The 26,269-nt window shown below is 44.9% G+C and overlaps 1 protein-coding gene across 3 annotated transcripts in view; it reads left to right on the forward strand.

Annotated features, from left to right (window-relative positions):
• Window positions 1-4,052, forward strand: part of RNF125 (ring finger protein 125) — a 44,957-nt gene extending 40,905 nt beyond the window's left edge. For 2 of the 3 annotated variants that reach the window (XM_086965690.1, XM_086965691.1), the window contains one exon: window positions 3,127-4,052. In XM_086965690.1, coding sequence (XP_086821816.1) covers window positions 3,127-3,231 — 105 coding nt within the window. In that variant the 3' untranslated portion in view covers window positions 3,232-4,052. Of the gene's footprint in view, window positions 1-13; window positions 1,682-2,030 lie in introns of all 3 variants that reach the window. The other variant, XR_015309908.1, reaches the window with a different exon arrangement.
• The last annotated feature ends 22,217 nt before the right edge of the window (window positions 4,053-26,269 follow it).

The following is a 26,269-nucleotide window of genomic DNA, read 5'->3' on the forward strand; positions in this document are numbered from 1 at the left end:
AAGAAAAAACAAGTAACATTTTTAGGGAGATCCGCTTACGGTGGCAGAATTGATTCTGTAGGCAGACACCTAATCTACAGGTTCAGTTTTACAAGGAAGTAAAGTGTTCTGTCTTTGACAAAGGTGTTGTTTAAAAGGTTAAGAGTAAGGAATGGAGATGTGACAGGTACTAAGCAAGATGAACTTTTGAAATTGCATGTAGTGTTACATAGGAGAGGAATGGTGCAGGATGGGGGAGCTATGTCTACAATAAGGATGTAGTTGTGTTCAACGGTGGTGGCTAACTCCTTAGTAGATTATTACTTTACAGCTATGAGTTACCTGGCTGTCCGTTTACTAGGTTTTCCCTGGGCATACATTTTGGCAATTTAGTTTACCATATTCTAATACAGGAGCAGATTGGCTTCCACCAGTTAATCTTTGTTACAAATGCAGAAACATCAGAAAGCAGTTGCTCCCTTCTTTTGCTGTAGGGGAGGTGCATTGCTGGAGTGCTTTGTACTTGTTGAACATAGTTTAGAAACATTACAACAAAACCAATCTATACCTTATAGGGGAAGCCATGACTGAATGGTTATGCAGAAAAGGTGAGAGAGCAGAACTGTAATTATCGTATGCAGCTGATAGTCGACAGGTTTTAGCAAGCAAAGTATTTTCTGTTTTTCATCATCCGTGAGACAATTTTATATGTTTAATAAGGTTTACCTATGATTTTGTGTCACTGACTTATTGGTGCATTGGTGGCAGTGGTGGCGGGTAATTTTAACAGGGAGGAAGGCAGGGGGCCATACACGTACAGATACACCCTTAATTCCATGCATTCACACATGCAAACACACACACCCATTCACAACACTCACTCACAAATATATCTACATACACGCATGCGCCAAACATCAAAAAGATAACTAACCTTCACTGCACCGTGGTAGGGAAGCATCAGAGGTCCCAGGAGAGTTAAGACTGTTGCCTTTCTCATTAGCTGACTTTTGGTCAGCCAATGAGGTGAGGCAGCAGTCCCTCGCTCGTCACAGATCGGGATGGTGTTAGTGAGACTGCTGACCCCACTCTATGATGAGGTTTCACCTACTGACACTTGACCCTGAGCACTTCAAGGCTTAAAACTGAAGCGCCCAGATACGAGGCAATCAATTATGCTCAACCTTGTCTTGAGATGGAGGGCTTCGAGGCACTTTTGCCAGGCTGAGGAGGTCCTGGCCACAGGGCTGTGGTATCCTCAGTCTATCAAAGTTCAGCTCAAGAAGCCAGTAGTCATCACATTTATCACATGTCTAGCTCCTGGCGGCCTGAACTGGAGAAGAGTGTCTTTCAGGCTGACCTTTGTTTAGCCTGACAAACATTCTCCTTGTTGTGGAAAAGGTGGGGGATGCAGCCCTAAGTCCATACCTACGAGCCACTGCTGATTGCTAAGTTGTGCTGGCTTATCAAATCCCCAAGAAGCTCGGCTTTAGCAAGTTGTGCTCAAAAGAGGATTCAGGGTTCAAGACCTAGCTGAGCAAACAGTATATTCGTTAACAAGCTGAATAGAGATCATATCAATAAATTAAGATCTGATCTGTTGCTCCCTTTTGATAGGAAGGCGCTTGAGAGCTCCTTCTGGGCAAGGGCATAAGATTTGAAAGCACCAGTTACTTGCTTCTGTTAGTTAGCACTTGTACATGTAATGTACATGTATTTATATAGCGCAAATCACTGACCAAGGTCGGTATCTAAGCTCTTGCTTAGGGAACCCGTGCTGGTATTCCCCTGTGAGATAACCCCGGCAGGGTATCCTCAAGGTGAAAGCCAGGCATCCCGCCGCGAGGGGCCATTGTGGAGATTAAGCAAACTATTGCCCAGAGTTACAGAGTGTGAACCCGTGAGTCGAGAAGGCACTGGAGCGAGAATTATCGAGTCCGTGGAATTTTTTAGCCCAAGACCCGCCGAGGCGGGAAATTGAACCCTGGTCCAGGGCCGATCTCAGCTTCCGGGTCTGCCGCCTCTAACCCCTGAGCCACACTTCTCCACAGGGGCACAATCTGCCACTCTGCAACAATTTCAGTACTGTTTTTCCAAAAACAAAATGCCTGATTCACAAAGCTAACTTTTAATGAAGTTGACTATTTTTCGGTATTCACAAATTGCAGTAACTAACTTTTTTTGTAGTAACCTACACTTTTGTAGTAAGCCCAGCACTACACTTGGCCAACCCGTGATACGGCAACAACCTACCGGAGGAAATAATGGAGGTAGGCATTTACTACAAATGTGTAAGTTACTACGAAAGTGTAATTTGTGAATACCGAAAAGTAGTAAACTTACTCACAAGTGGAAGTTGCTACAAATGTTCAGTTTGTTAATAACAACTTGTAGTGAAGTTTTGTAGTAATACTGTGGTTCTACAAAGTTCAATTTGTGAATCAATCAATCATTTTTAGACAGTCATATTAGATTTTTTGGAGGTGTGTTGTCAGTAGGATGAGAATACAAGATTTAAAGAGATCCAAGAGTGTAAATAGGGTGGGCGAATACTTCCCCATCTCAATGTTGTCCCTTTTAGTTGGTCGTGTGTTTTTCAGATCGGTCAGAATGGGGCTCTCTTCACCAACGAATGGAGGAACATTGCTGACATATTGCAAATGTGTATTTGGTGGAAGCCCAGTAGATGTCAGAAACAGTGTTAATAATAAATATGATAATCATATTAAGATCTCACTAGTGTGATCTGTATTTTTATTTTTGAAATGGATTCAAATTAAAACAACGTTTAGTGACTCCAGCATGACTTCCACCCCTTCCTCAGGTGGTTTTTCAGTACAAAGGAGTAGAAACATTACTGAAATATTTTCTCAGATATTATTTGAGAGTAGTTTAGTGCCTTGAAATCTAGTGCTTTGAAACCACAGATGTTCCTCCTCTATGTAACTGACCATGTGAGGAGGCAGTAAACGCCGTGAACCAGACTGCCTTTGTCACCCCTTTTACCCCCAGGGCTAACAGCTCAGCATGTAATACTATTTACCTGCATGTGTTTCTTATCTAGAACTGAAAGTAGCATGTTCTGTTATGAGCATTCATCAATGTCTTTGTTTTTGTAACCATGCTTCTCTTTTCTGTTTACTTCAGGATATTAGTATAGTGGAGGAAGCACTGATTGAAAGGGTTCTTGATCTTTCGATGCTACAATACGCAAGACATACAAACAGACCCTACTCTGGCCAAACCGAGTGAAGGTACATGCCGGGGTGACACCAGTACTCAAACAGAGTGAAGGAGACATGCTGGGGTGACACGGTGATCTGGACATTTAGAAGCATGCAAGTTTTTCCTGAAACAGGAATAAGAGCTTAGATCCTTATAAATGAACCTAGCGTGCGCCCTGAGGTGCAGCCTAAACACCTGCATCCCGTTCCTTCTGATACTAGTGCAATACAAATGTGTAGGAGGGCATCCCAAGCACTGTCTGCCCAATACATCATGACCATACCCAGGAGGAAAAATTCAAGCACCACTTTGTTTTGTACAATTACTTTTGTAACAGACTATATGTATTTCAGTAACACGTGCATGTTTCATAGACTAGAAGAAACACAGAATAAATAAAAGTAGACGTTAGGAAATAGAGGAGTGATTTCACTTCAAAAATCTACTTGTTGCTGCTGAACCTCTTGCTTTGTTTTTTTAATTGAAATAACCCTATGTACAGTTGCATTTTTTAAATGTGTTTTAAAACTATGATGGAAGTGTTTTTCATACTAAAGAGCGTTGAGATAAAATCAGTGTACCTAAAATGTCTGATTTAACCAGCAGTCTTCTTATTAAATATTTTACTGTGAACCTGCAGGTCTCTTTAATTAATCACATTTGTTTGTAAGAGAATAATACCCATCTGCCATTTTACTAAATGACTTCTCGGAGAAGGTGTTTAGTATGTTCATTGTAAAGTTTTTCTGCATACCTTTGTTCATTTTTAGCTGTAAAATATTGTAAATGTTCCAATGGAATAAGGTGTGCAGTGAATAAAGAAGACAGTCAACATGCTTTTTATATTTCGGAGTAGCTCTGTCATCATTTCCTTTTCTGTCACAATCAAGCCCATATTTGTACTGAGTCACTTTCGCTTAAATCTCACTTGAGTGTGTAAGGTACATGGCTGAAACGTGTTGCACATGCATTGGACTGTGTCTCTGCACAGAATATAAATGCCATTTTCTATACATTCCTTATATTCTTTAGGCATGATACCCTCTGAATCTCAGAGTGTATGCTGATAATGCCATCCCAATCTTACAAGACCCCTAGACACCAAGGGCCATATGTATGAACACATTTTCCCATAGACACAGAATGGGTAAAACCCTTTGATGCATCTGGCATCATATCTTCCCACATAATCACAGAGGCCGGTAGCCAGGGCGATCACCTCTTGAAGCATTATTTTCCAATCTAGCAGGTCCTCAGTGAGTTTCTCATAATTTCTTACAGTTATTATCAGACCCTTATCTCATGTTTCCCGTTTTACCATATCTTTAACCCATGCAGTCGATTCCAGTTTCTCCGAACTTAGCAACTGCCTGTTTGGGGCTTAATTAATACTGCTCCCAGTGCTACAAATTTAGCCTCATTTTGTTTATTTTCGTCTCGGGGGGCCAATACTAGTAGGGGTTGTTTTTGACTTTGTCCTCCCACCTACCCTCCCCATCTGACCTAATCAGTTGCAGCCTTCCCAACATTGTTGATCAAAAACACCATTTGGGAGCAGTTCCATGTCACATATAGGAAACTCCTCCGAAGTTCCTGACATTTAGAACTGTTGGAAGATCATCCAATAATTTTGCTCAATTTCAGTGGGGTGAAATAAGTATTATGCATGTAATTTAATTGTACCACTTTGAATCACGCTACTGGATATCTTCTTGACCTGGCTACATACTCTATCCAACTGTTTGTGGGTTGTACGTTCCACATGTTGCAACCCACCTGCCATGTGGCCCCCTTTGTCTTGTTTTAGTGCCTATTATATACTTATTACCAATCCACCCCCAGCCACTCACCAAGCCTGGCATCACCACCATTGTCTGTGTCTGCTATGGAGTTTCAGGAAAAGAAGTCCAGATTTCCCTGTCGGCCCATAGCATAATACATATGTTGTCTGGTTCCAATCCCAAATCTCTCCACCTCAATTAATGCTATAAACATACTGTTCGGGTACCAGTATGCAATGTTACATAGCCTCCCTGTTTCCATTTACCAACCTACATCCCTCAAGCAATTCTGCAAAAAATTGGTTACAGACCATATATGCCTTTCAAGAGCAAATAGGGTGCATCGTACGTCCACTTTAACCGTTCTCTTCCCACACTTGGGTCACCTGTGTAATAACATATGGAAGACCATCTGGTAAGTTTGTTCCAATCATCTGGAGCTCAAGAAATGATGTATGTTTGTATTTTGGTGCACCACACAGGAGCATTTCTCCCAACTAGCCTCATCTTTTAACAATGTTACTACATGCACCTACTGGGTTGCCATGTAGGAGAACTCTAGGCTTTTAAGATCCAAACCACCATTATCACTAGGCAATTTTCCAAACATATCCTGCTGCACTTCCCTGCCCAGACCAGAGAGCGATCAATTGATCCCATTCTTTGCATGCCCTTCAGAGAAAAGTGACTATAGATCCCTGCAGCCCATTACAACAGTGGGACAGGAGCATCTTGGCGAGGTAGACACAACCCATCACAGACAATGGTAGTGTGTTTAAAAACGCAGTGCACTGCCTGAGCCCAAGGACGATGCTCCCCATATTGAACTTCCTTGTCATGCGTACCCAAGTGTCCATATAACAAAAATGGCAACAGCCACCAGCAAGCAACCACGAGGAGGCACACACTGTCTGAGTCCACCCAGTAAAGAAAACTTTGCCTGACCCCAAATAATGCAAAATCCAGACACAAATCGGTGCAGTCAAGAAAGATCTGCACTGATTGCGGTGGATCCATCAACTATATATATGAGTGTGCCATCTGCATGCATGGACAGAGGTTCAGGTCTCCAATGTTTACATCCCAGTTACTAATAGCCATACGCACCCGACAGCCCAATAGCTCCATTGCCTTAACAATTAGTAAGAATGAAAGTGCAGCCCTGCTTTGTTCCTCTGTCCAGGTTTCACGCTTCCAAGAATGCCCTCACCCCACTGTTTTAACCCTGGAAGTTGGTGCTCTTCATAGCAACTTGACCCAAAGCAAATGCGTTTGACCAATACCCATGCATTCCAGAACCTTCCATTTGAAAAAGATAAAGGGCTTTACCCTTAACGTCTGGTGACGCTGTCTAGATTCTGCATCAAAATAATCAGTGCCTCTCTTATGACAGTAATTGCCACCTTTGATATGCTTCCATATATGCTAACAATAACTTCTGAGAGTAACCCAGCACACGACTTGCAGGTCTTTTGGAAAGCTGTTACAGTCAAGGGGTTTCCCATTTGCTTATCCTTTACTGCGGCAAGATGGTCTACTTTACTCATGGGGGTATCAAGCATGTCAATTAAGTTACCTGATATGTGTGACAAAGGAATACCATTTAGGAACCTTTCAATCTGATGTACATCAACCCTGTAGGGTTGCCTGTAGACGTTGGCCAGATGGGAGTAACAAGGCTCATTAATGCCTTCCTGCGTGTCTATATGCTCTCCTTTCTCCTTCTAGGTATATGATTGCTGACCATGGTTTCTCCCTGTTCAGTAACTAGGGCAATAACTGACCACTCTTGTCTCCTCTACAGCCGCTATCTGTGTGTCATGGAGGCAAATATGTCCAGCTCGTCCCGTGTGTCGCCCAGATTGCTTCAGTGCCCCTATTGCCTGTGACCTTTCTGTATGGAGAGACGACTCCTTTTCCAGTTTTGTCTATTACTCTTGTTGCTTGACATCGTTTAAACTGTAATGTAGTAACACATATTCTCACCATACAGCTGCCTCTGAAAAAGCTTTAAAAGCCTCCCACACACTTTATCTGCTGAGTATACAAATGCAGTTTTGAGTGAAGTATGCAGATTTGAATCACATATACATAGTCATTCGAGGCAGACCCTGTCTGCAAGTGCGTACACTTTCCAGGGCGGGATTCTCTCTCGATGCTGAATACTTTCACACACTTCCACAAAAAAGTATGTTCTTCACTTCCTTGTATGTATATCATATGTATTGTTTCACCATAATATAACCCAATCTACTGTGGGTATTTTGTATGGCCAAGTAACAAGAATACATTTTTTCAGCGCAGTGTTGCATTCTCCGCACATCTATCGGCCTTATCCTAATCATGATGTTTATCATGGAACCATGCCTGGTTTATCATCATTTGGAGGGAATCTGTCAATTTGTACATCAAGAACCCAGTTGATATTAACAGCGCAGACTGTTTCTGTATCGATAAATTGCACAATCAGCTTGAGTAGGTCAATAGCATTTTATCATCAACATTTTATCATCAACATTAGGAGTGTATACATTTACAATACAGATATCAACCACCGGCTCTGCTTCTCTTGTTTCAACAAACCACAATGGGTGCGAATTAGTCGATTGATGTGCCGGAACAGGAAGACCTACAAGAGAAAGACAATGAAGAGGAGCGGATCTGGAATGAATTCTACGCAAATTCTCGGGATTTCGAGCAGGGACTGCTTTGTGTACCAGACTATGGTCCTGATTTAGAGTTTGGGGACCAGGTACTCCATCACAAATGTGAACGATATCCCGTCTGCCTTATTAAAACTGAATTCTATCTAGGGCTCCCGGCTTTATGGTATTCATTTTTTCGACATTTCCGTCTGCATTAATCCGTATTTATTTGTTCCTCTTTTTTCTGTATTTATCCATTTTTATTTTGTGTTTTCTGTATAACTGAAGCTACAATGGGTATTTTTCCACATTTATTTAACTGATAAATGTATTATTGCATTTATATGTCCAAAAGGTTTCAGCAGTATACCATGCAATAGCATTATCTAAAAACACTTGCATTGTAAAATAGCATAAATAACTGTAGATCTGCACTTAATTTCGCTTAATTAGGAAATGTCTTGTCTTTTTTCATCTCCCCTACCTCTCAATCTATACACACATGGCACTGATGATTGACAATAGAAAAAAAATCATGCAAGGGAGGCCTATTTTCTGTATTTTTCTGTATTTAAAAAATAAATACAGACAGGAAAATAAATAATTTTCTGTCTGTATGTATCTGAAAAAATCAGTAAAAACTGAAAACTGGGAGCTCTAATTATATCCTATTGCACTTGTAATAAGGCAGAAAGAATATCCGTCATGTCTGTGAAGGAGTACCCACCTGCCAAACTCTAAATCAGGCCCTCAATCTCAACCTGCCATGCTATTTTAAAAAAAAGGCTCTAAAGCCTATGGGATGAAGATGAAGATGAAAAAAAGGGACAGAGGAATCTTTTGGAACCATTACGCCCAATTTAACGTGAGCTTCTTTATTCCACCTGTCACACATCAAGGTTGGGAAGTTTTCAATTCCGTAAGTGATGACTAAGTCGGTGTCTTCCAAGTATAGACGTTATCATCATTTCCACAGGATCATCTATGTGTAAATAGAATTTCACGCATTAGAAGATTTGATAATTTAGGGCAACTGTATGTAAGTGAACCATTCACCCAGATTTCACGACCACCACCTAAGACGGAAGAGAAAACACTGGAAGCTCTTTGATGCAACAACAGTGATGAACTACCAAACTGCTGAGCAGGCACAGACATAGGCAATGTGAAGATATTGAAGATCTTCAGTAATTCCTTGAGGAGCGTAAGAAAAGAGACACAACTAATGTATATGAGGGAAAACTAATCTCAAACACTTGGCGCAGACATTTCTAGGCCCAGTTGCCACAGCCATTTTACAGCTCAGCACAGGCTCAGTTATGCATCACTGTGCATGATTTTATACTTCAGGATTCAAGCTAGAGGTGTGGATTCAAGTGTGCTCAAGATGGCTTGTGACCATGCTCCCTGATGCACAAGCACACAGACTCCACCTATTATTATTTTATTTCTGCCATCGGATTTGAGGCTGTGATTCTGATCCCCTTAAGAAGAGCTGCGTTATCTACTGAAAACAATGCATGGAAGGTGTCAGGATTACTAGAGTTGGACTGCAGACTGGAGACTGGGAAGAAAGGAGTCCTTCTGATGAAATGTGATATATTTACTCTTCGGGAGTTAAGGTAAATTAATGACTTTAAGGGGGCAATGTGTGGAAAACGTGTTTTATATTTTTGTCCATATGCCATACAAAGTTGTCACATTCTAATAGACATTGGATCTGCCACGAATGCCTTTCTCGAGACATTGATGAATCACAATGTTCGGTGTGTAATAAATCTAAATAAAAAATATTCACAAAATGTGTGATATAGGGTGATCTAGCTGATGGGGCATTTGAAGAAAATTAAAGTTATTCTGAATTGGTGGAACAATATAGGGCCATATTATCAAGAAAGGGCGATACATTATCGCCACTTTTATCGTCAGGAAACTGCCGCTAAAGCGGCAGTAATGGGCTTGATAATATGCCCTTGTGAATTCCCATAGAAGCCCAGGTTCTGGTGTTAACCTGGGCTTCTATGGGAATTCACAAGGGCATATAATGAAGCCCATGATCTCCGTTTTAGCGACAGTTTCCTACTGATAAAAGCAGCGATAATGTATCGCCTTTTCTTGATAATATGACCTATAGTCTTTTGGGGGATGTTCAGCAGAGAGAGAACGATCAACAACATTCTGTGGTGAATAGAAAGGTGTCTCATTCTGAACACCTGGCCCTTGATAAAGCTCCCTCTAAGCCCACAATCTGGCAGACTGAGACCCAACCTTGAATATCACGCACTGACCATGCCTTAGGCAAAGCGGTAAAGACCACCTCATACCTGAGGATCGACTTCCAAAGGAGCATCAGCTCAAAGGTACCTGCAGTTTCAACTCAGAAGGCAAGATCGGCCTTGAAAACAACCCTCATCAGACGTCAGAGGAAGACTGGACACGAATATCAGAGTGCGCAGAGAGCAAGTCTTGAGACAGGTTTTAAGTTAATTCAGTATCGGAAAGAAGTATGGAAACTACACCAGTGACAGAGCTGAGGAAAAGGCACATGCACTTGCCAATCATTAGTGGGGAAAACCCTAGATTTTGCAACAGCTTATAGAAATAAAATGTTTCTGTTGACGCTGACAAAGGCAATATCCTAGGTCATATTACATCCATGACACCAGAAACACAGGAAACGTGAAGGGACACACCACCTGACCCTTAACACACAATAACACCTCCCTCAAAGAAGAAAATTATTACCTCTGAAGATTCTACTTGAAAGGGGTTGTGATCCTAACAAGAACCAGAAAGAGCCAACAAGCACACAAAATAGCACTCCAAGTAAAACCCCCTTACTTTTGGTCATTGCCTCATTTTCATAACTCTAAAGAGGAGAGTCCTAGACAATAATAGGTCCATCACACTGAGGGGATAGTGATAATGCCTGGGACAAACACATATTGGATTGAGGGCCAGATGTATGACCATTGGCATTAGCGACTCGCAAATTGCGATTCGAAATTTGCGAGTCGCTAATACCAATGTACAACAGTGCCTCTGGAAATGGCTGGCCCACCCAGGTATGGTGGACTACTGGGCTCAGCAGACCTCCATGTCTGGGACTGCTTTTAAATAAAGCAGTGTAAAAAAAATGCAGTCAGTTTTCCTTAAAACAGGATGCATTTAAAAAAAAGAAAAATGAAAAGTTTTCGTTTTATTTTTTAAGGGCAGGTAGTGGTCCCAGGGACCACTGCCTGCCCATAAAAATTATTTTCCCCTGCATTCACAAAGGGGAAGGGGTCCCATGGGACCCCTTCCCTTTTGCGAGTGCTTTACCACACTCTTGAAGAGGGCAGTAAATTGCGAGTGTCTTGCGACCGCAATTGTGGTCGCAAAACATTCTTACATAAGGTAGCAAGTCGCTATTAGGAAGGGACGCCCTTGGAATGCTCCTTCCTAATAGCGAGTCGCAAATCCTATTTAGCGAGTCGCAAATAAATTGTGACTGGCTAAATAGGGTTTGTACATGGCCCATTGGTATTTTTGCATGCGCAAACGGGTCACAAACCTGTTTGCGCATGCAAAATGGGTCATACATCTGGCCCTGAGAAACTGAGGCCCATCTAGAGTAGTATCCAGTAACGATATCCTCTCCAGATGAGACATCTCAATATCACTCAGTTATTCGGAAGACAAAGCTGAAAGGGCAAACAACACTGCTGTCCTTCGGGCAAAGCCGGCAATGGCACAGGACTTATGTGTAGCTCCCACTGGCTCAAGAACAGAATTGTAATGCTACGATGGAATGAATGAATTCTTTATTTGTGTGGTTAATAAAAACCAATACAAAAGCAACCAATATAAAAATATAGTATAGAAGTAAAATGGATAGATATATGTACACAACTTATTCATAATACCTCCTTTGGTGTTGTTAATTTAAAACAATGGAATTACTAACAGTCTTTTAGGTGAAACAAGTCAGTCTTTCAGTAATGACCAAACTGATATGGCCCCTCACCCGGATGATTCCCACGCACAGCCAATGTAGACTTATCCATCAGAGCTGTGTTCTGGTGTGATAAATAAACTTAGCAAAGTTGGCCATGTGCTTCACAGTGTCCAGTAAATATAACTGTTGGACTGCCTCGTTTGCTGTGCGCGTGCCCAGTTGAAGGAGAATGGGCTTTAGGTGGATTCGGTGAGAAAGCCGCAATGCGGGACAGCAAAGTAGGATGTGAGCCACCGATTCTTGCTTATAGTTGCAGAGGCTGTACTCCGTGATGACCAGCCTTACTTTCACAATTGGGTACATTGGATACAGGATGTAATCTGACTGCAAGGATCCTATGTAGGGCTTGTCTCCCCACTGGCTGTGTAAGATGTAGTTTAAGGCCAAGTGATTTGTGGGGGAACTTTGGGTCTCGTGAAAGCCTCTGGCTGCCAGAGCTTCGATGCCCAACATACAAGAGCATGATCGTACTTGCTTTTTTTATTGCTATTTTGATGGTGGTATACTTAATTATGTTAGAGTCCCAATTCTCTGTGGCTAGTTTCAGGAGTTCTTTGGCTGAGGCGAGGCAAGTGGACCAGGGATTGCCAGGTTGTTGAAAGATGTAGTTTATAACAGCCTTCATCGAGTGCTCTGGTGCCACAGTTGTTAAGTAAAAGTATTTCGATAGTGCCACTAATTCTTCCAAAGTTTGTCATTGAGTTTAAATTCCAGATGAATTAAAGTGTTCCTAGTGCAGGCTGGTAGACAAAATAACTCTTTGTAAGCTGCACAATGTATCTTTTCAAGGTCCTGTGTGCATTTAACTGTGAACACCTGTAGAGCATAGTTGAGGGAAGGTAGTCGTTTTGCCCTCAAGGCTCTTTGAATAGCTGTTGTTGTTGTACTTTCTAAGAAGGCATAGAGTTTGCAGATAGCATAGGTAACCATTTTCCCTTTCTGCTGGAGCTTGTGGCGGTGGACCCTTGAGCGGCCAGTTTCACAGATCCAGACCCCAAGTTAGTTGCACGATTGTGCGCAATTCAGGCTTAATGGACCCAGACTCCACTTTTTTTCCCGGATAGTGGCCAAAGATCACTATCTTGGATTTCGTTGGGTTGGCGACCAGCTTGTTTTTTATGTTGTACTCTGAGAGTGCTGTCAAAGCTTTTTTAAGACCGATTTTGGCATGATCCAAAAGGACCAGATCATCAGCATATTGCATCAGCTGAATCTTAATTTGCCCGATCCTAGGGGTCGCTAGAGTGGCTCCGTGCAGAGCACCGCCCATATCCGCTGTGTATAAATTAAAGATCAACGGGGCAAGGATACAACCCTGTTTTAGCCCGTGATCAGTGGCGATTTTTTCTGTAGCAGTCACATGAGAGTTTAACTCTCACCCAAGTTCACGAATACAGGGATCTAATGGCTTGTAACACTGGCGGGCTGATGTTCCAACGTGCCAATTTCTGCCATAGGATGTTGCGGTCTACCCCATCAAATGCTGCTGTGTATTTAATGAAACAAGCAAAAAGTGGCGTGGTGCCATGAGCCACCGCTTGGTGCACTAGGTATGATAGGGCAATGATGTTATCTATCTATGGTGGAACCTCCTGATCGATCTACCGGTCTGGTAGAAGGGGAGAAGATCTTCCTTGCTGACCCAATCCGCTAGTTCCGCCAAAAGAGTGCTTGCATAGGCCTTGCCCTCAATGTCCAATAAGGCAATCATACGGTAATTCCTGGGGTCAGTGCTTGGCCCTTTTTTGTATATTGGATGCTGCAGTGACTCGCTCCAAGAGTCTGGAACGTTCTCCAGCAACCTGCACGCTGAGCCACATTGTCAGCTCAAAAGTCGATGTCTTCCCCGAAGAGGGAGCAAGGCAGGCCGTAAGGGCCAAGTGCTCCATTATGACATATTTTTTTCAAGATGGTTCGAATTACTTGTTTGTCTGGGGAGGTAAAATCGACCAGAGATTCCGTAAGATTTGTTGTGACGTTGCCAGATTTCCCCTCTAGTATTGTGGTTCTATCTGATGGATTTACATTCAGGACATCGGTGTAAAAGGTTTTCACGTGGGCTATCCAGGTGCTTGCGTCTAATGGGTTCTCTCTATTAGAGGTCCCATGAATTAGCTTGTTTGGATATTGCCAAAATTCATGAGATTTGCTTGGTGCCAGAAGCTTGAACATTTTCAGCCATTTCACCTCTGTAAGTTCACGTTTTGCCTGCCACGGGGCTGGGAAGTCTGTGCTTTTAATTTTAATTGCATTTACACAGCCCTTAGTGCCCCTAAAGAGGTGTTGAAGAGACAGTTATGTAAAAAAAGAAAACTGCATTACATACACTCTGGTATTATTAAAACAACATTTTGAAAGAACCATTTTATATCTAAAGTATTCGCAAGTTTTGCAGCATTCTATCTTACCCTGTGTGTAATGCAAGTATTAAAAATTGACTTACATGTTCACAGTACTTTCTGTCACAGGCTGTGACTCCATAGCACTAAAAATACACATTGCTATTCTCCATTGCACCAATCAAGATTTAATTCTGTGGTTCTCTGGTTACACACAGACCTCTGCAGTGCATTAACTATTAGAAATTGTATAATGTACTACAGTGCATTTCCCACTGAGCAATAACTTTTGAAATTTATTTTTCATTTACGCTGCCCTTTATTTTATATGTAGATACCTGAAGGTGAAAGACCTAAAAAACATAAAGAATATTTTGGGCTTATGTATGAGAGACTTGCATCGCCAGAAGATCAGTTTTTTGGATATTCCGGTGGCGCAAGCATTTCAACCATATCTATGAGGCGGTGCAAAGTCCCCCTGCATGGCTTTGCATTGCCTCATAGATATGGAGTAAGATATAGCAGCGCAAGTCGAATATAACTCGTTATCACGCAGTCTTTTTCCCCGTAGGGAATTACAACGCAGTCGTTACAACGACCGCCTTGTAATTCCACATGCTATTACCCGGCAAGTCGTAACAACGACTTGCGGAGAGGGGCGCTGGATGTTGGAATAGTAAAATTTACTATTCCAACTCCAGTCTGTGCGGACAGTAGGGAAGGTGTTAGATTTTAAATCCAACACCTTCTCTCCCCTCTGCAAGTCGTTGTTCTGACTTGCGGAGTAATGGTATGCGGAATGAAAAAAACAGTTGTTGTAACGACCGCGTTGTAATTCCCTTTATGGAAAAAGTTTAGTGGTAAACGTTGTTTACCGTGCAAGTCATTGCGTTGTCTTACTCTGCGTCAAGGAGGTGTTTCATGGGCTTTGCGTGGGGTTCCCACTCAAAGCCCATGGATTTTAATGCTGCCCCTAATTACAAAATCACGCAAACCTGGGGCAGCGCCAAAAACTGGCGCCTCTTCAGTGGAGGCGTGACGAGGAGAAATTAAAACATTTCTCCTCGCTTTTTAATCTTTCCATGTGTGCTGCATTCTGCAGCTCACATAGAAATAGGAAAACGCCCCTCAGTATTGTTTTGGTGAAGGAAGGGGCCTCTTCCTGTACAAAAACAATCCTGCCTACGTTGGCGCTAGGCAGCAATTTGTGAAGGGAAAAGGACTGGAATGCACCGTATTTCATAAGAAGGTCAGAATGGAAAAAAAAACAGGGGAAACATGCCAAAAGATGCCAGGTCTAACAGGGGCATTCATGGTTGTCGATAGATGTTGATGATGAGGAGAACCAGTTTCTAGAAAATGTTGTCAGAAGGGGTCCTTATGCCTAAAAAGGTTTGACAAGGGGGTCTCAACTTTAAAAATTTGAAGACCACTGGTGTAGATGAAGTTGCCCATGTTTCTTGGACACAGATTATATCTGCGTCTGCAAGGAATGTAGTTGCAGATGGACTTTGTAGGACCTTGTTAATCCCTGCAACATTCCAAGACATGATGTCGATCATTTGGTTGGTATCTGAGGGGCTTCTGTGCTGGATGAGGCCATTCTTTAAAGCGAATCTAACCTTTGGTGGCATCGACTGATTGCTTGATAAGGGCCTGGTATTAGGAGCTAGAATTTAAGGCAAGTGGGAGCCAAGACCAATCTTTAATACTGTTCCCCATGTCGATCAGGAGCGGTTGCCCCCTTCTACATTTGCGATTATTTGGATTGGACTATTGCTCCACAAATCCATTTTCGGGCCTCCTATGGAGTCGTGTAATATTGTTCCAGTGGCTGGTTGGGTTAAATGTTTGCTGTTTATTCTTTTCTGGCCAATCAATTCTTGTGCTCCCTGCTGTGCACTTGACACATTGTTTTTTAGGATATTTAGTAGCAAGCGGGGGCTTGATTTTTATGCCCCAATTGTCCAGTTGCATTTTGTATACTCTCAGAGCATCACCATGACCGGGTTGGAGAAAATTATCTCTGTTGTTTCATTTCCTTGGTTTGGCCCTGGGCCAAAGAAAGCCATTGTCTCGTTATCAGTTGTTTTTATGTATTCTAAACCCAGTATGTTTTTGCCGAGCTTCAGAAGGTTTCCTCTGTTGAGGATGTCCTAATTCCCTTGCGAGGTATATTTGGGGTATAACAGTACTTTCAAATTTTCTCCATCTGTGGCGTGATTTTTGATGGACTGAATGTGTTTAAAAATTGCCTTTGGTGCATCCAAGGGCTCTGTGGGGTTCCAAATTGAATTCTCAGTGCGGACACAGGCTTCCCCGGTCCAGTTTGTGCTTTGGGCCCATGGTTGTGAGTCACTCCTGGGGGTAGGGATGCGAACAAAGGGGGTAGAGGGTCATTACTGCTCGCTTGAATAGTTTTCGTGCCCCTTTGCTCGTTAGCTGTGTTTTTAAATTGAGGATCCTTTTGGACTATTGACGTACAAAAACTAATTTATTTGTAATATGATGTTTGGGTGTTCCTTGTTCGGTGCTGCTGGTGCTGGCGTTATCTATTGTGTTTGTTCTCTATTTTTTGAGGCATCAAGAGAGTTTCCATATCAGTTTTTGGACAACCGGAGGACCATGACTCGTTTGCACATAAAAGTAGGCTTGGGTTTGATGAGTTAGAGCACCCTTTAGTTGGAGAGCTCTCGCTTCTGGGCTCGGCGGGCACTGCTAGCATGAAGGAGGAAGCTAAAGGGCCCTGCTGAGGCTTCATTGGAGTGGTGCAATTTCCCATAATGTGTCTTGTTAAGGGAGGAAACTCCCCCCTTGCTCTAAGAGGGTAGTGGGGTAAGCTTCCATGGCTCCGCTGTCCGGATTTGCGGACACTGGTGTGCAGTTTACTGAATTGTAGGGGCAAGACAGGCCTTGATCAATTGAGAAATCTTGTACTGGGTGCTGTTGCCCTCAACTATGATGATTTGCAGAGAAAGGGGAGTGGTGAGTGGGGATCTTTGGCATAAAGTCTCATACATAGTGGCGCTTGCTGATGAGTTGGCAGTGGTTTCGATGCAAGTCTCAAGGCGCAATGCGTCAGCTATTTCTCCAGGGTTGGCAGGATGGCCTGATTTGCCTTTTTTGCTTGTTTGTTGAAAATAAAAATAGGTTCTAATGTCACTATTGTCATTTGGGCTGTTCATGTTGCCGGGTGCAGTGAGTTCTTTTAAATTTGATTTTGTATTTGAATTTAGATTCATAGTCTTCTCAATTATAGTTGGAGAAGAGTTGGTTGGCTGCTCGTCCAATTGTTAACCCTCCCGGGAGGTCAAAATGGATCTTACCCATCCTTTGCCTGGAGGGTACAACATCTTAGACTTTTGACATCTTGCGGTTTTATGTGGGCGATGGTTATCTTGAAGCTGGACCAGCCCAGCATTTCTTGTCCTCATGATTGATCTTTACTGTGAGCTCTGTGCTCTAAAACCTCGGGAGGGGTCTAGGTACTGACCATCCTGATGGTCCTGGTTGCCTGGTGAATGAAGCTGGTATTGACCTGGTGGTTTAGGACAGGTGAATCTATCCGGTGAGTCTATCTGGGTGAATCTATCCGGCAAATACCCTGGGGTGAGGGAGGCTTGAGGCTTTTGGAACTTTTTCGAGGTTTTTAGGGGCGAGCGGAGCCGGAGGCTGGGCGGAGAGCAGGGCACACTAGCAGACTGACAGCTGCCCCCAACCTTGTTGGTTCACGTCTGCAGTCTTGCTGGGCTCTACACTCTGCAGCTGCCAGTAGGGTGGCTTCCACAGCACTTGATACGAGCTCTCCCCAATGCAGGTCTTGGATCTTGGTTTCTAGGCTCCGAGCTTCGGTGCGATGCAGTGCTGTGCTGTGGCCATCCTGAGGCTGGATAGAGCGGCTGGTCCCTGAGCGGGACGATCACCGAGAATGGGCGTGTGGCTGGTGCATTTTCCCTTCGGCGTTCTCTTCGGCGCTTCTCCCGTCCTGCTCTGCTTCTCTCTGCTGCTGCTGGCGCTGGCTCTGGTCCAAGTGAAAACCTGGACTGGATTCAGTCTGTGCGGGAAAGTGACTTCTGCTTCAGTTGCTTCCTACGATGAGAAAGCCCTGCACCTTTTGGCCAGGCACTGGTCCCATAGAGAACCCCCATAGCCTAAGGGACCAGGGGAGCAGAAGGTAAACTAATCCAATGCCCCTGGACAAGGCTAAGGCACAGATATCTTAATCCTCCCAGACTTACTGACAAGACCAGGAAAGACTACTTTTTACATACTGGTCCATTAGCAAAGCTTTGGTGTATTTTCAACTCTGGGGATCTGGCCAGACCTGCAAGGTGTTCAGACTGACAGGCATTTTGTTTTTACATGTCTCCCTACCCTTTGTGGCAGGTTGGAGAGAAATCAACATGGGTGGATGACTTGAAGCCTACTAAATGTATATGCACTTGTTTGATTGATGGATTGACCGATTAGCAAATTATTAAAAGTGCACTAACACCCACAGATTGACACCAATCATCTGCTATGGCTATCAGCTAGTAGCAAAGAGACAAGTTTTAAGTTAGTTTTAAAAGATGAGATAAAATGAAGTGTACGGTAAGAGGGAGTGCGTGCCTGAGAATTGCGACCATGAAGAGGAAGGTTCATCAACAAGGCAAGGGCAATGAATACAAAGATTCATAAAGAAGGCCATAGATGGTTATCTAAGACAGGGCCAGTCCTAAGATTTTTGGGGCCCCAGGTAGAAAGGGAATGTGCGAGGCCCCCTAATTTGCATACATCGTGAAAGTCAAGAACAATACTCCATAGAAAGTGCCATCAATTGACTATTGTTGAGCGACTTTACAAGAAGCAACTTTCTTGGTGGTGATATCAGTAAAACAAAACATAAATATTAACACTAATAAATCAGCAGATATATTGTAAACTTCAATTAATAATAATAATAATAATAGGCAAGTTTATAAAGCGCCTGAAAACGCTCAACGGCGTGTCTCCGCACTATGGTGGGTGGAACTGACAGAACCCTCACAGCTTAATATCGGGCCAGTCTACCGAACAGACAGATGGGTTTTCAGTCTGCCCCTAAATCTTGACTCAGAGGGTTCGAGGCGCAGTTCCAGTGGGAGCTTGTTCCAGCATTTGGCAGCCAAGAACCTGAAAGACCTGCCCCCATGCGGGCCTTTCTCACTTTGGGGACCTTCAATATCCCAGAGCCAGCAGATCTCAATGCTCGAGGCGGCTCATAGCGGGTGACGAGATCCTGTAATGGCACCGGTGCCTTACCGCCCATGATTCGGCGGCACGTGCACAGAACCTTGAACTCAGTTCTACTCCTCACCGGCAGCCAGTGAAGAGCTCGGAGCGCTGCCTTCGAGGCCGATCTCCTGGGCAGCCTCAGAACCAGGCGGGCCGCGGCGTTCTGTAACACCTGGAGACGGTTGAGACTCCTTTCTGTGGCCCCCAGATAAAGGAGATTGCCATAGTCCAAGCGTGCTGTTACCAGGGCATGCAACAGCGTCCTTCGGGCCTCCGTGAGTAGGAGCTCAAGAACCTTCCGCAGGCCCTTCAGGACACCAAAATATGCCCCCACCACTCTGTTGATCTGAGGCCTAAATGTCAGGTCGGTATCAAGCCAGATGCCAAGATTTTTGGCTTCCTGACAAAGTGTCGGTGCCGACCCCAAACAGGGTGGCCGCCATGCTGAATTCCACACAGATGCTCCCCCCCCCCCCCACCATGAGCACCTCTGTCTTGCTGCCGTTCAGCCTTAGGCAGTTGGAAGACATCCAGGCTGCCAGCTCCTGCATGCACGCTCTGAAACTGTCCGCAGCAAGACCCGGGGCGCGCGTGATAGGGAGATGACCAGCTGTGTGTCATCAGCATAGGACACTATACGCAGCCCATGAGCCTTCACGATGGTGGCCACCGGGGACACGTACAGGTTAAAAAGGGTTGGGCTCAGGGACGAGCCCTGAGGAACTCCCTGACCCAAATTGACCACTCTGGAGTAGCAGTCCCCCTGCCTGACCTGGAAACCCCTCTCTACCATCAAGGACTGGATCCATTTCAGATCAGCGCCTGAGACCCCGCCTTTATTCAGACACTGTAGCAAGGTGGTATGTGCTACGGTGTCGAACGCTGCACTTAGGTCCAGCAGAATCAGGGCCATGGTTTGGCCCTCATCCACTCCCTGTCTGATGGTCTCGACTGCCATTAGTAGGGCCGACTCGGTGGAATGTCGAGGCCGGAATCCAAACTGGGTGGCGTGCAGGAGGGCCACCTCCTCCACAAATTCCATCAGCTGGATATTCTCGACCTTCTCCGCTACTTTGGCCATATAGGGTAGGAGTGATATGGGGCGGAGGTTCTCCAGTTTCTCAAAACTGATGTTCGGTTTCTTCTGTAGAGGGAGTACTACCGCCTGTTTCTACCTTATAGGTACAGTGTGGGTCCTAAAAGACACCCCCAACAGGTGCCTAATATAGGGCTCCAAGATCACCAGGCTTTCCACAAGCCGTTTAGGTGGTGCAGGATCCCGTGGGGAGCCAGACTTTACCGATCTGCAGATCTGTATCAGCATCTCCGGAGGGGGGGTAGTGAGGTTAGCTAAGCCATACTGTCCCCTAACTCCCCCCGTAGCTTCAACAAACTCAGACCCTGTTGTGGTTTGGGCCGGGAATGATTGGTAGATATTTGCGACTTTTTCTGCAAAGTAATCCGCAATACGGTTGCACGAGTCCAAGGAGCAGTCCCCCTGTACCACGGAGGATTTCGCTACCGAAATGGATTTATAGATTTTAAACAATTCCTTCGCGGAATTCTCCGCCTCCTTAATCCTATCTGCATAGTAGGCGGCTTTAGATTTCCTAATCAACCCATGGTAAGCCCGCCTCTTCACTAAATACTCCTGTCTAGTTAGACTCGAAAAAGCCACCCTCCACTGCCTCTCCATGCGCTTACATTCCGATTTAGCCGCCCGCAGCTCATCGTTGTACCATGGAGCCGTTCTCTGTGTACGGCGGCCCGACTTGACCAAACAGAGTGGGGCTGTGCAGTCCAGCGCCTCCAATATACCAGACCCCCCAGGATATAGCGGCATGGATTAGCAAATTTAGCGGCACAAAAATGGAAATTTAGCGGCACAAAAATGGAAATTTAGCGGCAATTTTGCGGCATTTTATTTGGCCCTGGACCTTGATAAAGCGGCCTCCAGTGAACCCATCCGTCACCCGTCCTTCCTTACACTCTTTCTTCCTCCCAATTCTCCCTCTCTTAGTTGTATTTTGCCGCTTTTAGCTCCTCTATCTTCCTTCCTGTTACACTCTTTCCACTGTCCCATTCAGCTTTCTGTTTCTCATGCCCCTTCCTTTCTGTGCCTCATTCACTCATCCTCTCTCACACACACACATCTTTCTCTCCTTATCGATATCTCTCTCATCAGCCCAGTCTCTTATCCCCTGTCCCTCTCTCTTTCCATCTTCGGATCTCTCTAGCACCCTGCCTCTCTAGTCTCCCTCTCTGCCTTCCTCGCCCTCTCTTCTCTCTATAACTCTCATACTTTCGTTCTTCCAGACACTGTCTTTCTTCCGCTTCCTCTCTCACCCTCTTTCTCGCGCATTCACCCTCCCTCTTTCTCTCCTGCTCACTCCTCTCTACTTTTCTCCACCTTTCAGTTTCATTCGCCCAGTTTCTCTCACCCCCTACTACCCTTTCCTTCTTTCCCACCTCTATGACTTCTTTGCTCACCCCCCTCTCTTTCACCCCTTCTTTCTCGTCTCACCTGCCCCATACCCTCCGTTTTCATTCTTGCTCCCCCTCTTTACCTTTGCGCTCCACCTTTCACCTTTATCCTCCCATTTTCTTTTACCCCTGCCCTTTCCTTCTAAACGCCCCACTCTCCCTTGCTTTCACCCCTTTCCTCTCCTCACACATGTGCCCCCAGCCACTCTTCCTTTCTTTCACCCCTTTCTTCTCCTCACACGTACCTCCAACCCCTCTTTCTCTCTCCCTCCTGTCTGTGATCCTCCGTGCAGGAAGCCGTTGGTAACTGTCGCTCGCATCCTCTGGAGAGAAACCCCGGGGTCTCGCAGTACTAGAGCAAGAAAAAAGAAAAACAGATTTTTTTTCTAATTTAGAAAAAAAATCTGCTCTCCCTCTCCGTTTAGCAGGAACAATAATCACAAGCGTTATCTGGTCATTTTTAATGCTGTCTGAAAACTTGACCCCCAAGGAACTCTGCCACAAGTATTCTTAACTCATAGGTTATTTCTAAATACAGCGCCCCTTCCCTGAGGTAAGCGCCCAGTTGCTCATCTAGTTCAAAGAAAGACTCGATTGAATGAACCTGGGAAACTCCAGAGCTCAGCTGTGTGTAAGGAAAAGAATAAGCTTGCAGTGACAAAGCCTTAGCTGCGCCTTTTGTCTGCGTGTGAGAAGCGTGCAGAACTCTTGACCATTCTCCCTCTCATATGTGTAATGAACTTTACACATTTGCTGCTTGCTCTGTATTTGTACTGTCTGATGAAAGCTTGCACCACCGCAAGCCCCTGACACCTGCCAGAGCCGAGGATAACAGGCGGGGGCGTGAAAAACTAAGCCTCATTAACAAGTGCAAGGTCTTTAAATGACCTGTGAAGTACTCTGGTGCGGCTGGCAGCTTTGAACTGCCAGCCGCACCCGAGTACTTCACAGGTCATTTAAAGACCTTTCACTTGTTAATGAGGCTTAGTCTGACTGTCTGTGTGTGTCCCAGGAACTGGAAGCTCCTGACACACACGAATGGGGGGGGGGAGGGCGGCGCGCACAGCCAGGCATTGTTTGTTTTGCTGTCTCACTTGTAAATATCGCGGCCAATGTGGGTATTTTCGCGGCCATCGCGGTAATCTGCCGATTTCGCGATTTTTTCGTGAATCGCGAAATCGCGATAAACTGGAGGGTCTGAATATACGTTTCTCAAGGTTACTACTGGCTGTTTCCACATCCAACCCACCAGGCCTCCCTCCTTTGGCGAGTGCTTCATCAAAACTAGTCTGAGAGAAATTAACCCACTTCCGGCTGAGATAGTTCAGGGGTGCATGTTCCCACATCCTAGCACCTGGCGTCAGCACCACGAAAGGCACAAGAAGGTGGTCTGTCCAGGGCATCGGGATATTGGGTTTGGTCTCTACATTCCTCCAGTTCGCAAATATCGGGCCGAGTAAATGGCCCAGCTGGTGAGTGGGGGCCTTCGCTCTCTGTTCCAGCTGAAGGGCCAGCAGTTCTTGACAAAGCCCTGCGGCCCCTCTGTCCAAGGGATCGTCCAGGTGTATATTCAGATCTCCTAGCACAAGGAACTTATCCCTTCGAAGAGCAGCTTCGGTGATACCCTCTACCAGACTGTCTACGAACTTGGAATGGGGACCCGGCGGTCTATAGATCAAAAAACCCTTCACTGTGGTACCACCATTTACCCTAATGGTAAAGGCCGCTGCCTCACTATCCGTAATGATCATACGCTCCATTTGACAGGTAAGCGGTTGCTTAAATGCAATAGCAATGCCCCCGCCCCTGCCGATGGGCCTGTCTAACCTGGCCATCAGATATCCCTCTGGTAAGGCCTCAATGACATCAGGGTCCGAGTCCGCGTCTAGCCATGTTTCTGTAAGAAACAGGAGGTCCAGTTGTTTTTCCGTGAGCAAGTCACAGATGTCTAACCTGTGTTTGCGCAGGGATCTAACATTAAGCAACCCACAGTTGAGACTGGGCTGCTCCTGCTTATCCTTTCCTCCTGTGCTGAAAACATACTGACAGTGACTAGAAATAAATAGTATTTGTCACATTGGATGGTAAGGTCTCTTCAAAACATGTAAGTACAATCAAATGTTAACAATTTGTTTCCAGATTAGTTAATTAGATACATCTTTGTGTATGCTGTACATATAATGCGCAAACCAACCCGAAAGGCTGCTGAGCAGTGTACATGCTCAAAGGCACAGTCAACATGTGATAGGAGGAGAAGATGGTTTTTGGATCGTGACTGCATCATGATTTCGTTTTTTCAAAAAGCTGAGTATTCGCTGTTTGCTAAATATGGAGCTGAGTTCAGGCTGTACATATGACTATGGGAATAACATTTCAGATCCTTCGGGCATAGATGGGAAAGACCTTTTTCTTGTTTTATCTTCTTTTAGCACATCTTTTTTTCTTCCGTCTGAAGGTGTCCTTGTTGCATGTGTGTGAAGAGCCACTGGAGATGGCAAGCTTGTCATCATCCAAAAAGGTAGAGGTCTCAGTCGTATAGTGCAAACCTAGCCAAAATCAGAGGAGCACTGTATGTGGTCAATGACAAGCAGAAAGTCAAGGAGTGATGGAAAAGGTAGCTGGATTGTAGACTGTTAGCTGCATTATCTGCAAAGCTATAACAATGCATTGATCTTGAAGATAGTGACGGCTGCAAGAAGGACTTGTGGAGTTCCATCACAATGTTATGATGTGGTCATATTTATTCATACCCTCTTGAGGTGTGTTGCAGCATGTAGAATGCCCTTAAGGGGGCCAGTGTGGTTTAAAATTCCAAAATGGTTTCCCAGATGCCCAGTGAAAGACAGGGTATGTGCAAAAAACATATGTAAGCCTCTATCTTGGCTCTGGCAGGTGGGACCTATTCCATCGTGGTTCAGTTTTTAGTCTGAAGCGCCAGGATACCCTTGGGTCATCAATCAATCAATCAATCAATCAAATAAAACAGTTGAAAATAGCTTGACTTCTATGTGGGACGGGTATGATCAGATTTGGATTTTGTGTACACTGTGTCGGTAGAACCAAGCTATACCTAACGGATGATATCTAACTAGGGCAATATATGTGCTAAGTGGCTTGTGTTCTGGGCCGAGGAGGTCCTGGTCTGGTAGTCCGGGCTGGACTCATTCCCTTGGAGTAGGATCAAGACTGATTTGCATATGGCTAGGTCCAACTGAGGTTGCATGGTGTGCAAATTAACAATGGAGTGGGATGCAGCCGGAGTAATTTCCAATTGTTGTGATTAATTCAAGCATTCCATCCATCACCTTTTGTATACTTTTTTTGTGGTGAGTAAAATAAAGCCATGATTTGGGCACCTTGTATCCAAAATGCAGCGGTTCCACCACACTTGCTGCCATATTGATAGCTTTGCAGCCATGGACCAGTGCTTAAAGGCCCAGAAGAGTAGGCTTTTTCCCTTGGGCCTCTCAGCACTGGACCAATGCTGGTAGGCCTCAGGAAGGATGGCCCTTTCCTGATCTTTTCAGCTCTGGATCACAGAGTTGCATTGCATAAGAGAAGGGACCAGTGGCATAGTAATGTAGTCTTGTCTTGGGCCTGATGCAACAAAAGGATGTTGGACAGTAAAATACAGGCATAATCTGGGTGCATTTCGGCCAGAACATCCATTAGCCCTGGTGTCACTGCACTTGCTGCACTACTGATAGCTACACCCTGAGAGAGACCCCGAATGAGCCTCACAGTCATACTCCTTCTCTGCTAAGCTTATGGACTGGCACCTCCTCCCCTGAATGTCAACCACAGTCGGCTGCAATGCCATGGGAAGGGAAGGCCTCTCCCAGCTCTGAAACATGACTGTAATGCCCATGGAAGAATGGCAAGTACCGTGCTGGTGCAAAGTGAAAGCTCTCCCTCACTCTTGTCCACTGGCTGCACAGTAAAATAAAGCTATAATTTGGGAACATTGGATACGTAATACCCCTGGGCCCAGTACCACTGTACCTGCTGCACTACTGATGGCTATGCTCTTGACCAATGACTATGCCCACATAGAAAATTAATGTGTAAGTCCCCTCTAATTTGCATGCAATGTGAAATCACAGGAAATGACATCACATGACATGGACCTTGACATCGACCTAGGCACAGGACTATGGTAAAGAGCTTTGAGACAATTTCATTAGGGCCTAGGGGAGGGACCCACATGAGACCCCCCCCCCCACCCCCACACCTCATGGATCTCTCAGACATGGTGTAGCGCTGAGAGGATTAGGAAAGGATGCCAACTAACCCATGGGCCTCGCAGCACATTAGCATTGCTGCAAGGCCCAGAGGAGAGGGACCTTTAACATGGCCTGGGAATGCTACACCATGGCTATGTGGCACAGGGTAGGGGCCACCACTCCCCTAGGCCTCACAACCTTGGTCTTGTGCTGCAAGGCCCAGGAGAGGGGACCCAGGATAGGGAGGCCTCTACCATTGGCCTCACAACAATAGTGTAGCACTGCAAACCCAGGGGCAGGGTGTTGCCTCCCATGGACCGCCCCACCATGATCTACAGCT

Source organism: Lissotriton vulgaris, chromosome 4_1 (assembly GCF_964263255.1).
Source record: "Lissotriton vulgaris chromosome 4_1, aLisVul1.2, whole genome shotgun sequence".
In the NCBI taxonomy this organism is placed as follows: domain Eukaryota; kingdom Metazoa; phylum Chordata; class Amphibia; order Caudata; family Salamandridae; genus Lissotriton; species Lissotriton vulgaris.